We start from the raw sequence: 15,517 nt of genomic DNA on the forward strand, positions 1-15,517 counted from the left end.
CAAGCCAGGATGCCATTGGCCTTCTTGGCCACCTGGGCACACTGCTGGCTCATATTCAGATGACTGTCCATCAGTACACCGAGGTCCCTTTCCATCAGGCAGCTTTCCAGCCACTCCTCCCCAAGGCTGTAGGGTTGTCTTGGGTTGTTGTGACCAAAATGCAGGACTCAATACTTGGCCCTATTGAAACTCACACTGTAGTGCCTTTCTCCCCTCAGGCAGATCAACACCCCCTCCCATCTTGGTGTCATTTGCAAACTTACTGAGGGTGCACTCATGCCACGCTCCAGGCACGGAGCAGCAGTTCCCTGCAGCCCAGGAGACGCCCATGGTGGAGCAGGCTGTCCCCCTGCAGCCCATAGCCACCACACAGAGCAGATGTCCACGTGCAGCCACGGAGGAGCCGATGTTGCAGCAGTGGATGTGGCCTGGAGGAGTCTGCAGACCATGGAGAGCACACGCAGAAGTTGTTCCTGGGCCGGAGCTGCAGCCCAAGGAGAGGAACAGGTGGAGCCAGCGTGGAGCAGAGGCACAGAGTGATCACAGAGGAGCAGCAGAGATGAAATGTTACGTATTGATCACAGCCCTCACTCTCCATTCCCCTGTGCTGTTTGGAGGGGAGAAGGCAGAAGGAGGGTCTAAGGAGGAATGAGAGTAAGAGAGCAGTGCAGTGCCCCTCAGCCACCCACCTGCCTGAAACTACCACAACCGCGCCCTCTGTGAACTACATTTCCCAGAAGGCCTTGCGCCCGCTCGGCGGAAAAGGCGGTTCTTGCAAGCTGGCGCTCTGCCCTCCGATTGGTGCGCTGGGAGAGCCCGCTGAGAAGCCATTGGCTGCGGAGGTCACCTGAGGCTCGTCGACTCAGAGAGGCCGTGAGGTGGCGGAGGGAGTTCCTGCGTGCCGCTGGGGCGGGCTGAGGCCGGGACCCTCGGAGGGGACCGGGCCTGCCCGGCTACTGCCATGCTGGGGGCCCGGGGTGGTTGGAGAGCCCTCCGCTACTGCTCCTCGCTGCCGCGGGAGCAGCGGGTTCCGGCGGCGCGGCTGCGGGTCCGGGATGCGCTGGGGGCCCAGGAAGAGGCGGGCGAGGTGAAGGTGCAGGTGTGTGGCGGCGGCGGAGCGACTGCCAGGCGGTAACGCGACTTACGGCCGGAGAGAAAGGGAGAAGAGCCTTCAGGTCCTCGGCTTCAGAGTTGAGGGCTTTAGTTTTAGCGTTTTGTAAAAGTGTCCAGTCCCCTTTACTGTCTCTGTCCGGCTCTGCCCGTCCCTGATAGTTTGGTGGTCGTTAGATCGCATGCGAAGCTTTGAAATTACCCTGGGTGTGTGCAGGGAAAGGCCGTTCCTATGGCGGATTATGCTGAAGTGTTTCTCTGTTCAGCCTGAGTTGTGTTCCCTGTCAGCTTAGGAAAGCAAACCACTGTGATTACACTGATATCCTGCCCTGTTGTGAGCCAAAGTAGACTGGGATGCGTTTTTAATAACAAAGCTTTTTCCCTTTTCTCAGCTTGGAGTTGGGTCCTCCTCATTTTCTCGTGTGCCTGATGGACAGAGCAGTGCTTTTTGGTACACAGGTCTGTCTGAATGCAGCTGTGCTGTTTAAGGGGTTCTCCCTCAGTCTATTAAGGGCTGGTGTGCTGTTGAATAGCAGTACGTCCGTATTTCCCCACGCACCTAGATGCTAAGAAGACATTCTTTACTGTGAGGGTAGTGAGACACTGGCACAGGTTGCCCAGAGGTGTTGTGGATGCTCCCACCCTAGAGGCATTGAAGGCCAGGCTGGATGGGGCTTTGAACACCCAGGTCCAGAGGGAAGTGTCCCTGTCCATAGCAGGGGAGTTGGAACTAGATGATCTTAAAGGTCCCTTCCAACCCAAATCATTCTATGATTGTGTACAGCCTAATAGAGAAGGAAAGAGCTTACTCAGTATAGATGCTTCTCATCTGTAGTTTTATGAATTATTCAGTCTGCTAATATTGGCAGTACTCCCTTTTTGTTTCCTTGATTCTTTGTTGCTTTTCCCTTGTGTTGACACGCGTGCTTCTGCATTAAGCTGGGCTGGAGAACTGATCTGGCTTAAAATAATCCTTATTATGAGTAGTTTTTAGTTACTGGAAGCTGCAGTCTGATCTGAATTGAGACTGACGCTTAGCGGTGCTTCTGATAGAGTGTGAAGTTGTCCAAACACTTCTGCTACAGCCTCTGCTGCTCTGTTTTAAGCCTGAGGGCACACTCATATTTTCCTGTGGGAGGCTGGAAGACTTATCTGGTTTAACAAATCCTGGTGCTGCTTGATGAGGTGGAAAAAAGCCATCAGGAATGTTTCTTTGCTCAGGGTTTTATTGTTTCCTTGCAAGGAGGAAAGCTAAGAAAAACATCTACCATTATGCATCAGGCATTATGTACCTGTTCTGGGGTTTTACTGGAATATAGGAGACAGGCACAACAACTTCAGTAATGTTATTGTACAAAACACCTTTTAAACACCTGTTGCTTTAGCTAAAAGAAAATGAGGATGCCATGCCAGGTAAACAGACTTCTGTTTTGGACTTCTTTTTTTTCTTGTATTAAAACTGCTTCAGGTGGAACCCCCTGCAAAGGATGCTCAGGTAAACACGTATCTGAATTTGTGAGGCTAGAAGAAAGGCTGAAGTTTTGGTAATCTTGAGTTTTATGGCCTAAACATCTTCCACATTTCTCGTATGCACCTGCCCTCCACAGTTTGGTAGGCATTTCCTATGTAGGAGATCTAGAGGTTCTGCAGAAATACTGAAAGCAGACTTGAAATGTGTGTGGTGTGCATTTGTGGTGGGTTCTTTCCAGTGTTTGTCTCCTAATGTGAGCCTATGTAATGCTTTCTCTGGTTTCATAGTCAGAGCACAACTTGAAGAATGCTTTCCTTTTGTTACTTCTTGCAGTTTGTTCAGTATAGGCAGAAGTAGATTCATTTAAATTGGTTTGTCTGCTGTAAAATCCCTAAAGCAGTTGGTGAGTTTCAGGTCTTTGAAACTACGTAGGTCCTTGCAGTTAAGCAAAAGACTAAAACTGCAGGAAATGCGGGTACATTTGTTGGTTTAATCAGCACTGTTCTCTATGGTATCATTGTAACATGAGCTGGAAACTTCCCAGTGGATAGGTTTTGTTTTAAGGGCAGCTTTGTCTTAGGTCTGGTGAGCTGAGGAGCTGCTAAGGGAGTTGCATTTTGGATGCCGTGACTTTCATAGAATCATAGAATGGCCCTGGTTGGAAGGGACCTCAAGGATCGTGAAGCTCCAACTCCCCATCACAGGCAGGGCCACCAACCTCCACATTTAATACCAGTTCAGGCTGCCTGGGGCCCCATCCAACCTGGCCTTGAACACCTCCAGAGATGGGGCATCCACAACCTTGCTGGGCAGCCTGTTCTAGCACTTTACCACTCTCCTAGTAAAGAAGTTCTCCTTGATATCCAACCTAAACCTTCTCTCCTTCAACTTGAAACCATTTCCCCTTGTCTTGTTATTATCTACCCTTTCAAAGTGCTGATTCCCCTCCTGTTTGTAGGTTCCCTTTAGGTACTGAAAGGCTGCAGTGAGGTCACACTGCAGCCTTCTTTTCTGCAGGCTGAACAAGCCCAGCTCCCTCAGCCGGTCTTCATAGGAGAGATGCTCCAGCCCCCTATTCATCTTTGTGGCCCTCCTCTGGACCCTCTCCAACAGCTCTGTCTTTCTTGTACTGGGTGCTCCCCCAGTACATACCTGGATGCAGTACACCCAATGGGGCCTCACAGGGGCAGAATAGAGAGGGACAATCACTTCCCTGTCCCTGCTGCCGCCCCTCTTCTGATGGAGCCCAGGAGACCATTTGCTTTCTGAGCTGCAGGAGCACGCTGCTGGCCCATGTTAAGTTTCTCATCCACCAGGACCCCCAGGTCCTTCTCTGCAGGGCTACTCTCAGGGACTGCTCCTTCCAGTCTGTATATATACCTGGGATTCCTCTGGCCCAAGTGCAAAACCTTGCACTTGGATGTGCTTCACTTGGTGTCTTGGTACTGACTGTACATTTTAGGTTCTTTTATTTTGTATTTCATTTCCTAAAATGCATCATAGAATTGCTGACTGGTTTGGGCTGGAGGAGCCCTTCAACCCATCCATTCCTGACCTCTGCTATAGTCTGGATACCTCCCACCAGACCAGGCTGCCCAGAGCCCCATCCAGCCTGGCATTGAGCACTTCCAGGAATGGGGCAGCCAGTGCCTCCACACCTTCAGTGTGAAGAATTTCTTCCTTATATCCAATCTAAATCTATCTTCTTTCAGTTTACAACTGGTCGCCCCTTGTCCCGTCACTCTGTCTTTCTTATGAACCCCTTTTATATATTGGAAGGCCACAGAAAGATCCCCCTGGAGTCTTCTCCAGGTGGAACAATCCTCATTCTCCCAACCTCTATTCATCTCCCACCGAACTACTGATTTGTTTTAATTCCTTAATTCAAAATGGGTAAGAATGCTTCTTTTTTTCAATGGGGACAGCATGGCAATACTGATTTTTAAGGCATAAAGAGAAACAGGCAGAAGTGTCAGAGTGTTAATTTGGATTTTTGTGTTGCATGAATGTCTGTTTGCTGTAGTGTCATTGTTTCAACAGTCCAATGGCTTTGGGCATGTAATGAAAAACAACTAGTGAACCACTTCCAGTTGGAACCTTCATACAAGCGCTGCTGCAATGAAGATTGGTACTAATGTTGTCAAAATAGCCTTGAGTATTTTAACTTAAAGCACTGTGCATTCCTGCACAGCTGCAATAAAAGTGTTCTGGAGGGAAATATTTAATAGAAATGTGTATGGTGCTAAAATGCTTTTCATCTTCAAAGCACTCTGCCAGTTTCGTTATTCTAAGCTGCACAGAAATGCAGGTAGATCTTGGTTATGCTTGCTTTACTCTCCTGGGGTGAGCTGATGTCTCTGCCTAAGGTTTTGTTCCTATTTGCTTTGAAGTGAACAGAAAAAAATGACATTGTTGGGGTTTTTTTGGTTGTTTTTTTTTTTTTCAACTTCCTCATAGAGAAATATTTCCTTTGATTTCAATGAAAAACTGAAATAGGCCTGCTGTGGCATGTCCAGCTCTTCGGAGGAGGGGAAGAAAACAACAAAAAGAAACATGATTATATGGAGCTCATGACAAGAAATAACAAGTTTCTTTTTCTTTTACCTGTAGGGCTGGGTCCGCTCTGTCCGATCCCAGAAGGAGGTTTTGTTCCTGCATATAAATGATGGGAGCTCTCTGGAAAGCCTCCAGGTGGTTGCTGATCCCAGTCTGGAGTGTAGGTGGGTCAGTTTGCAATACCTGGAGAAATGTGTATGTCGATCAGCACTCAGATGGGTCTCCTGAGACCTCCTTTCCTGTGCCACAGTGCTGGAGGAGCCTCCAGCAGCTGGCATCTGACCACAGGAAAGAAACAACTGCAGTTTGAGGTCCCTGGTTGTGTTCTTCAGATGGAGCCGTGGCTTTGTGGTTCAGCTACTTGTCCTGTCAGATTAATTTGGATCTCGCTTTCTTAGTAGCTGTAGTAGTGTGGGTCTTCTGGACTACTGTTGGACCTTCTTGGAAATCACACTCTGTTTTTGGGGATGACTGTTCTCCAGGTTTTTGATGACCACTGTTGTTCTTACTGTGCTGATCTGAGAGATGGCTATGCAGGCATACTTCCTAGATAGATGTGCCTGTTCTGTTGTCAGACAATAATAGAATAATGCACTTGTTTTCCAGCTTCATTTTGTTACTGTCAGTTGTACCTTGGGGAGTTTCATGACAATCTAGGAACCTTCTGTACATTATTTGATGTTTTCTTTTTGTTTTTCTTACAAGCTTCATTTGTCCACGTCAGTGTGTTCTCACAAAGCCCATCTTCCTTTCTCTTGTCCAACGTTCCAGTGTCCTAAATTCTTCTAGTGTGAATTTATTTTCATTTCATAGAATCATAGAATGGCCTGGGTTGAAAAGGACCACAATGATCATCTAGTTTCAACCCCCCTGCTATATGCAGGGTCGTCAACTGCTAGCCCAGACCGCCCAGAGCCACATCCAGCCTGGTCTTGAATGCCTTCAGGGATGGGGCATCCACAACCTCCTTGGGCAACCTGTTCCAGTGCAACACCACCCTCTGCATGGAAGAACTTCCTCTTAATGTCTAACCTAAACCAAATATAACCTGCTGCTGTTAAATAGTTTGTATCAACAGCTAGTTAATTGTTGTTGCTCTTGGTTTCGTAGAGACCTGACTTTCGGAAGTGCAGTGGAAGTGCAAGGGAAACTGCTCAAAAGCCCTCACAAGATGCAAAACATGGAGCTGCGAGCTGAAGCCATTCATGTGGTGGGACCCTGTGATACTTTGGTATGTCGCTGCAGCAGGGAGTCCAACTGGTAGGAGTACTTTGGGAATGAATGCCAAAATGCCCAACTGTCCAGCAGTGTGCTTCAAACTGTGTTGTTTGTTTGTTTTCCAAGTCAGTATGCCTGCAGACTTTGATTTGGCTGCAGTGTATGTTGGGTACATCAAATGAGGAAAAAAAATGATAGGAACACCATGAAATCTCTCATTTGGGGCAGTGCTGTTCCTGTGTGGAAACAGGTGCAAATGTTGGCAGCTGAATGAGTGCATTTGTCCCACCCTGAAGCAGTTTTCTGGGCTATGTGGCTTATCTGGTAACTCTGGCCAGGAGATGAATCAGGGAAACAATGGATCTGGCTAACTGCTCCAGATTGTGAAGGCAGAAGAATCTGCTGCAAGTGCATTTGGGAGCAGCTCGCTATTATGGTAATGAGATGAACAGTTGGCTTTCAAGGGGGCTCAACTTCCAAAAGATAAAGCATTTTGGAGTGCTGCTACTTTTTTTCTGTTCATGGCTCAGAAAAATTAAAAAAAAAAAAAATCCACAAAGTACTAGAGAAGATGAGGGGGAAAAAAAAAATGCTTTTCCCCCTTCTTTGTTCTGTAATGATGATTGAGTTTTAGAATGCAGAGATTGCTATTCCGTGCATGGCAATAGAGATGTATTGACTTGATGTTCTCATCCTCTTATATTTCTTTGCTTGTTGCTTTTAGTCGTTCCCCTTCAAAATAAAGGAGAGGCACCCACTGGAGTATGTCCGACAGTTCCCACACTTGCGATGCAGAACCAATGCAGTTGGAGCCCTCCTGAGAATCCGCAGTGAAGCCACAGCAGCAATCCACTCATTCTTCCAGGTAGTCCTTGTTGTCCTGAGCCTTATATGTAGATCACTACCTGGGTTAGTTCTCACAGTAACATGTTAAGAGGAAAGGGCCATCATGTGTTCACTGCACGGAGGTGTTTTTTCAGGCCCAGGCCAGACTGAGACCTTGACCAGAGTGTTGCTGATGATGAGGTTTGCACATTGGTGGTCTTTTTAGTGTCTTTCCACCTGTTTTCCTATTAGTTATTTTATCCCCTTCATTTAGGTTGTAGTATAATTGCCTGCAACTGTGTGTGGTCTGTAGAACACAGCATAATAAGGAATTATTTAACTCGCTCTCAGCAGTGACCTTGGATAGTAGCCTCCTCCTACGTGGAAATATCTGTGATACTGAAAAGCCACAGACAGACTCATATCTTCATGTTATTGCTGTCAATTTTTTTTATCTTATCTCTCTATGCAAGTCTGTGTAGATACTGTTAGCTGAAATTAAGAAGCTTCTGTTTATAATGCATTTCAAACTGATGGATTGGAAATACCTGTATTTCATGAATGTGTCCCAACTCTCAAGCTGTGGGCAGGGTGTAGGCAGTGAATTAACTCTGATTCCAGATGCTGTACAGAGACCATGTGAGTACATAAAGTAAGAAAGCAAGTCCTGTAACACACTAAGCTCTTTCTTTTACAGCTATTCTTTATGTTTTAGTTGAAATAAACTGGCTTTAGCTGGTGTAAAATCATATGCACAGCATTCCTATTATAATAATAAGTCTCAAAGAACAGATTGAAATTGTTGAGGTTGGATTTCTGGTCCTGAGTGTGCTCTTACTTTTTGCTTCTAGTGATCAAGAAAGCATGCATGCTCACTCACACATGTCTGTATAAAACTGTGTGGTATTTTAAAGATTGTATTTTAAGAGCTTAATAGTAATATCGTGTCAGATAAAGCTGCTGTTAGTTTCAGCATTGTACCTACTCATTACACAGAACACAACTTTACTGGCAATGGGTCTCTGCTGGTATCAAGCCACTAGATGGCAATACCTACAAAACTTTGTCATTTCAAACCTGGCAAGGAAGCCAGCTGATACCAAAAAGCATCCTATTCTGACAAAGGCTTAACTTCTCCAAGTTAATTCCAACTCAGATTGACGTATTCCTGTTTAAACTGCTCAGAATTATTGCAAAATATGAATTATTTTATCATCAGCAGCTACAGTAAAGTTAAGAGGTGAGGAAGAGATAAGGAAGACCTGCTACTTGCAAATGCTTATGTCACGACTCTTCTAGCACCAGGGATGGATGTAGCTCTTTTCATTTCTGGTGGAAGGAAAGCACTGATTTAAATTGCCACCTAGGTCATCCCAAAAATGCTGCAGTTTCAAACTTGATGCTCTGCAGAGCTGTGAGAGGTTTTCTGACGTTTGCAGGTCATGCAGAAGTTCTCTTACGTGCTTTGGAAAGGAATTTGAATCATGTGTAATCTCTTATGTGGTGTTAATGGTTGCTGTGAAAAATAAAAAAAGAAAGAAAAAGAAGAAAAAAAAGGGGGTGATATTCTAAGTCTTATGGGGCAGTGAGAGGGCCCATGACCAGCAGATCTCTAGAATATGCATGGGAATATGGGAGAGAGCTGCACTTCATATTGATAGGCTAAAACTGTCCTTCCCAGGTGAAGCAAATAGTTCTGGTTCTCAAACATCTTTCTGTGCAGTATGTGGATCTCTGTGACAAGCTTCTGGCAGCCACCTGGTGAGCCAAGATCTTTCAACCTGTAACCAAGGTAGCCTGGAGCTGACTGTGGGGACTTTGCTCTCTTGGTTCTGTTGGATTACTTCCACAAAATACACTGCCTGTCCATATGAGTTCTTTGGTCCTAATTCATTTTAGTTTGATTCTCAGTTTGAACATTAAGTCCTATTCCTGTTTTCTTGGTAGTTTAACTAGTTGATGATAAGGATCAGAGCTTGTGGTGTGAATTGAATTCGTATTACCCTAGCAAAATCTGTGATACTTCAGCTTTTATGAGTGTTCTTTATTTGTTTGGTGGTTTTTAGTACTTTGTGTAAATAAGATAATGGGCTGTGCTGCATCATTGCCTGTATCATGGTAATGCTGACGCACCCTCATTTTTAGAAGGGTTCCCTTGTACTGGGCATTACAGTGATGCAAGAGAAAACCAGTCCTTCTTGTATTGGAGGCCCAAGAGCTGGATGCAGTACTGCAGGTGTGGCCTCACAGGAGGTAGAGAAAGTAGAGGGAGACAGTCACCTCACTTGACTTGGTGCCACCCTGTTCTTGGTGCATCAAAGGACATGGTTGGCTTTTCGAGCTGCAGTCGCACTTTGGCAGCTCATTTTGAACTTCTCATCAGCCAGCACCCCTAAGTCCCTCTACTGCTCTCAATACATTCTCTGCCCGGCTTGTATTTGTGCTTGGACTTGCCTCAGCCAAAGTGCATTTGGCCTTTTTGAATTTCAGGGTTCACAAAGGCCTGCCTTCCAAGCCCATCCAGGTCCCTTTGGATAGCATCCCTTCCTCCAACATGTTGACTGCAACACTTAGCTTGGTGTCATTGGCAAACTTTCTGAGGGTACAGTCAGTCCCTCTGACAAAGATGTTAAACAGTTCCAGGACCCAGTAATGACCCCTGGGAATGCTGCTTGTCTCCATCTGGGAATCAAGCCATTGACCACAGCTCTTTGTGACCATCCAACCCTTTCCTTATCCAGTACGTGGTCCAGCCATCAGATCCACATCTTTCCAATTTATAGGGAGTGTTGTGGAGATGAGCAGCTGCAAAAGCATGTAGTAGTAGCATAAATCTTAAGGAAATATAGATGAAAAGCAGAAGTAGTATGCTTGGATTTGTAGTCCTCTTGTTTTTGTCCGTGAGAGGCAGAAGTTGCCTAAAAGGCTGCACGTACTGTCCTGGTTGGGGTCTGATAGCTGGGTTGTGATTTGTCCTGTTTGAGGTCATCTTTGAAGTTGATACTTGATATCTTCAGCCAGTTAACTTTGAGTGTTCTGTCTGTTCCAGGATAATGGCTATGTGCATATTCATACTCCCATAATTACATCAAACGACTGCGAAGGTGCTGGGGATCTCTTTCAAATTGAGGTAAGTTGGAGTGGGTAGAGTTTCTTGATCTATTTATTTAGTTATCTTACTTGCAGAGCAATTTGGAATCATTGAAGGCTGGGGGAAGTATTTGCATAAAACCTTCAATTTATATTCTGCTGTGATTATTTTTTTTTTAATATAGCAGTCCTTTCCTTCGACAAATATTTGAGACATAATTAAACAGATGGATTACTTTTTAAGTTCTGTTTAGTACATTAATCAGTACCTTTTGTACTGATGAGTTACTTTATCACTGGTGCCCTGAGATAGATTAGTGAGCAGGAAGATATGATAGTGAGAGATGGGACAGGACATTCAGGACAGCCTAATATACAAAAGTATTTGTTAGCTCTGAAATTAAGAATGTAATTCACCTTGGTTCTTCTTTGCAACCATGAGGTTACTCCTTAAAAGAATGTCAGCAATATCCCAAACTGCTTTTCACACATATATATTCCTCCTTTTAAGTTACTCTTACTGCGTATTGGAATTCTTCCTACTGAAATTGCCTTGTCTCCTGATACTGCTAAGTCTGTTTGTCCACCAGACTACTGCAACAATCTGTCATTTTCTTAAGTACTTGACATCTTGGGTCAGAAGTGCCTGTGAAACTTATATACAGCTATAAACACTACAGATTCCTTATGATTCCTAATCTCCCCCACATTCATGAATCATAGGAAATTCCATCTGCTTTTTATACTTCTATATTTGAAAAGTACTTTTCTATCTCAAACAATTACATCCATTGCCACTTATGCTCATTGGTTCCAGCCTTACTGGTGAATCATCTGTAAGCAAAGCTGTTGAGGTAACAGTTGCTTGCTGTAGGATCATATCTTCCACTCTGCACAGCCTCATGGCAATCAGCCTCCATCTACTCATTCTTCAGGATGTCACTGTCTAACCTGTGTTGCTAGTGATTCCCTTCCAGACCAGTATCTGTGGCTCAGCTTTTTGTTTGCTGTGACAATAGAGTTGATTAGCTAAACTAAGTTGTTACTGTTTAATTGAGATCCCTTAATGCTACCAAAGGTTCCCTCCAGGCTGTAGCATGCAAATTAAGATGTGAAAACAAGCGACACTTAATGATAAGAACATTATACAGTTTGCAGCTGTACAGTGTATTACGTCTTTGGTACAAATTGTATCCACTTGAAAGCAGGACTGGAGCGTAGGTGGCTGGTAGTAGCAGAAGCACTGATGCAAATGTAGATTGAGGTGGTGAAATGCGAATCTGAAACTTGTATCAACTGGATCTTAACAAATAGTTCAAGATAAAACTGCTGATCTCTCTCTAGCATGATTGCTTAGGTGTGAAATAGTACCAGTTCTGGGGAAACTGGGCTTGAAAGGTATGGGGTAAGTACTGAGTAACACACCGATAAATGGTCTGCCCCACAAAGAAGAGCCTTCAGAGAAGTTCTCCCTGATTTGTTATTTCTTCTTTGAGCACTGTTCTATCATCTGGCCTAATTTAGTCAGGGCTTGGTTTCCTTTCTGCAGAGCTCTGCTCAAAGTTGGTCTTAGCTAGCAGAGATCCAAGTCAGCTGGCTGTACTGCTGTGACTGCTGCACTCTGCAGGAACAGTGAGACTGTTCCTTGGCAGTGGAAATCTTGGGGGACATGAATCCTTCCTTGGGAGCGTGTAAATCACAGATTTAAGATTTTAAGACCAGTCCTCCAGTCTATTGCTCCTGAATTCGTAGTAGTAAAATGTACCTGCTGCTGACAGTCTGCAAGCAGACAAGGCTGGCTTTTCTGCTCTTCTTTTTAATTAATTCCATTGAGCAGATGGGTAGTATCACCAATTTAGTTATGCTGCTGTGGGTGGAATAAGGTGAAAGCTTTGAGTAGCCTTTAAGGCCACAGTAGTTTTAATCCTCTGAGTAATGTCTGACCACTGTTCAGACTACTGTATTCTTTAGAGATGGTGGAAAGTGAAGAGAGGAAGAGTCTATTTTCACATGAGACTTGAAGAGATGGGAAAGCAGTATCCTGAGTTAGAAGGGAAAAGCTTTCTGAAGGCATATGATCTTTGATTCCTAGACCTCTTAATCCTGTAAGATTCGTGTTTGTTTATGTATTTGGCTTCCTCATCATCTTTGTTTGGTTTTGAGTGTACTGATTAGTCTGTACATAGTTTTGGTTGGGATGTTCTCATAGTAGGATTTAAAGTGAGGGGGAATCCCTTTTGCCTCTGCTGGGCAAATCAATTCAAGAAAATATTTTTAAAATGAAGTACTGTAAAATTGAAAAGAGGGTGGTAAACAGAGGAAATCTTTAAATAAATAAGATAGTAAAAACTTCAGAGAAATACTTTGAGATTTTTTTTTTTTTCTGCAGCTCAAAAAAAAAAAGTTTTAGGAGAAACTGCTGGAAGTGTGAAAGAAGCTAGGCAAATCTTAACGGGCACAGAGAATATCAGCAACACCAACTTGCAGATTTCTGCACCTTTGGTAGTGTCATCTTTCTCTGGAACCCTAAAGGCAGGAAGCCTCTTGACTGTGCTGTCATTCTTGAAAGAAACTTACTGAGAAGTCCAGAAGAGCTTTGAATATTGAGAGCTGTGTTTTAGTGAAATGCAAAGACAAGGTAATCCTCGAAATAGGGAGAGTTAGGGTCAACAAGGTGAGACAGCCCTTTTTATTTTTAATTTAATCCGAGAATAATTTCTCTGTACCATCTCTTTGAGAACCTTAGGGGAGATCCTCTCCTTGTCTTTTTTTCCTTTTTTCTACTGAAGTCTGAAATCCATAAGAGCTTTGTATATCGCAAGAAACTTGACCCAGTCGGCTTCTGGGGCTGCTCCCTAGGAAATCTGCCTGCCTTTTGCCTTTGTGACCCAGCTGTGTGTCTGTTCCCTGCTATTTTCAGCAGCCTCCTACTCTGTCTGCAATGTTGAAGACTGTGCATTCTGGTTCTCTTTCTGTCTTTTTGACTTTGCTCTCTGGAAAGTTGCCTTGTTTGACTGTCCTCAGCTGCTGTGGGGAAGTTGCAGTCTCCTCTCCCCTCTAGAAGAGCTTTCCTGATGCAGAGTGCTCTGATAAAACCCTGGGCAGCCATCATCTCTGCCACACAGCCTGTTACAAGAACTTTGCGTGCAGTCACTTAGCATGACAGTTCAATTGGCATCTGCAGCTCTTTGAAGTATATCTCACCTGTATCTAGTGTTGCCTGCAGACTTAATTCTTCTTTGGGATGCTCTATGTCTGAGAAGAGGTGCAATCTATCTAGTGGTTTCGGTGGAGACAATACATTGTCTGTATGAGACTTATCTCTTCCCACACACATACCTCGTTGCATTTGACTTCAGTGCTTGACTGATCAGACTTATTCATTAAATGGAGGAATATTTACTGCCAAACTTGAGAACCATGCAAGTATTGTTCATCTCCAGAATGTATCCAGAGAGAGTATAGTGTTTGGTTTTCTTACCGCTTGCTCATAGAGAGGAATGTAACTCTGAATCCCTGAAGAGTGTAAGTTCATGGCTGCATGTCCTGTGGAACCAGAAAAGTGTGTCTGCTACTGAAATTTACTCCTACCGTACTTTCAGGTCTTCTGAAAAATAACCCTGTAAGCACCAAGAAAGGCTGGGATCTGCTGGGAAGAGAAGCACAGTTAAATGCAACAGGATTAGCATCTGTCAGGTGTTTCCCCTTCAGAGATGTGTCACAGTCTGGGAGGCAGCCAGTACCTGGGAGCCTGGGACTTCAAGAGAGCTGCTCAGCAGGGCTCAGCATAAGCTGGAACTGAGCTGAGGGAGAGTTTGCTGTCATCTTTCCTGGCTCTCCTGGTTTCTGTTTTTCTCCACCTGCTTCTTCACTGTCTATAATTCCGGTATATTTGTGTGAGGTGTTTCTCTCAGCAGAAGCAGCTGACCAGCTGGACTCCCACTGGGCCATAGCAGAATTAGGGCTGGAATTGAAAGGAGGGCTTCTTTGAAGTTAAAAATTCTGCAGTTTCTCTAAAGAGGAAAACCCACTTGTGTTTGTAACAGGGCATCACAGAGAGTAGTCTGGATTGAAGTTGTGCTACTGTGAAGTTTCAGCAGTGTGGTGTTGTGGGCCTACTCTAGAACTAAGGCAGTGATTTCTGTGAGCTTTAAAAGTCATCTCTGATCCCTTCATGCATTTGGCTTGCGTAGAGTAAAAGAATCAAACGGTTTATACTCTCCTGAAGCAAATTGCCTCAAGTAGAAGTTAATACAAGACTGACATCAAAGCGAGTAATTTTAGATTAAATCATTAGACATTTGAGAAGGAGAACAAAACAGGTACTAAATCCAGTTGTTCTCGTACTTAGAATGAAAATAAAAAGCCTTTGATGTTGCTGTCAAATCCTAGCATGTTCATAGTGCATTTACTGTGAAACACAGAGATGTTTCATACAGATTCTTCCCCCCCCCCCCCCCTCCACTGTAAGTAGAGAAGTTTTTAACTAGGAAATGGAGAGAACTTGAAAGCAAACACATTATTTCCCCTCCCTGACTTGTACCAGGTAGGTTTGGGTTTGGGTTTTTTTTTTTTTGAGTGGAAGTGGGAAACGAAGCCATCTAATTGAAATAAAAGCACAAGCTCATAGCTTCATTTTGCTCATCAAGAACACGGAAAAAAAAAAAAACAACCTTGTTCTGTATCTGTGAAAGGATGGTATCACGAATGGGGTTATTTATTATACAGAAGCAGGCTGAGCATAAATCTGGGGCATAGTCACTTCAGAACATTGGCCTGAGTCTGTTCTTGTATATACAGAGTGGAAGAACCACTTCTGGTGGGTTGGTCAATAGTTGCACATGTGAAATGGGAAGTTGCTAATTCCAGGACACCTCCTTGCTGAAGGTGTCCCTACTGCCCTTTTCCAAAGGAGAAGGGAGTCATCTTCCCCAGATGGCAAGTGGATTGATTTGTTGTTGTTTGTTTTTTTTTAACAAGTTCACAGCATGCATTCATCAAGATTCTGCCCCAAAATGAGGGAAAGTGGGCACTTGAGAAGTTGAAGGGGGAGTAAAATTTTATTTAAGTTGCTATATTCACTCTGCCTTCTGTTGGAAGCAGCCTAGCAGCTTCTTGCAGTGCACACTTACATCTCAGGACCTGAAGGGTCTATCAAACTGGCTGCAGGTTTGCATAGATCTAGTTTAGCTGTAGTGTTTCAGTTTTCCTTCAGTCGCTTGCTGTTGTGTCTATTTTCCCCTTGCC

General features: G+C 44.3%; 1 protein-coding gene across 2 annotated transcripts in view; it reads left to right on the top strand.

Moving 5' to 3' along the window:
• The first annotated feature begins 856 nt into the window (after positions 1-856).
• The window catches only part of NARS2 (asparaginyl-tRNA synthetase 2, mitochondrial (putative)), a 52,722-nt gene continuing 38,061 nt past the window's right edge, over positions 857-15,517 (top strand). The window contains exons 1-5 of one of the 2 annotated variants that reach the window (XM_417219.8): positions 857-1,099; positions 5,192-5,301; positions 6,248-6,368; positions 7,080-7,220; positions 10,230-10,310. In XM_417219.8, the coding sequence (XP_417219.3) occupies positions 962-1,099; positions 5,192-5,301; positions 6,248-6,368; positions 7,080-7,220; positions 10,230-10,310 (591 nt within the window). In that variant the 5' untranslated portion in view covers positions 857-961. The remainder of the gene's footprint in view (positions 1,100-5,191; positions 5,302-6,247; positions 6,369-7,079; positions 7,221-10,229; positions 10,311-15,517) is intronic. The other variant, XM_040704515.2, reaches the window with a different exon arrangement.

Source organism: Gallus gallus, chromosome 1 (assembly GCF_016699485.2).
Source record: "Gallus gallus isolate bGalGal1 chromosome 1, bGalGal1.mat.broiler.GRCg7b, whole genome shotgun sequence".
Taxonomy (NCBI): domain Eukaryota; kingdom Metazoa; phylum Chordata; class Aves; order Galliformes; family Phasianidae; genus Gallus; species Gallus gallus.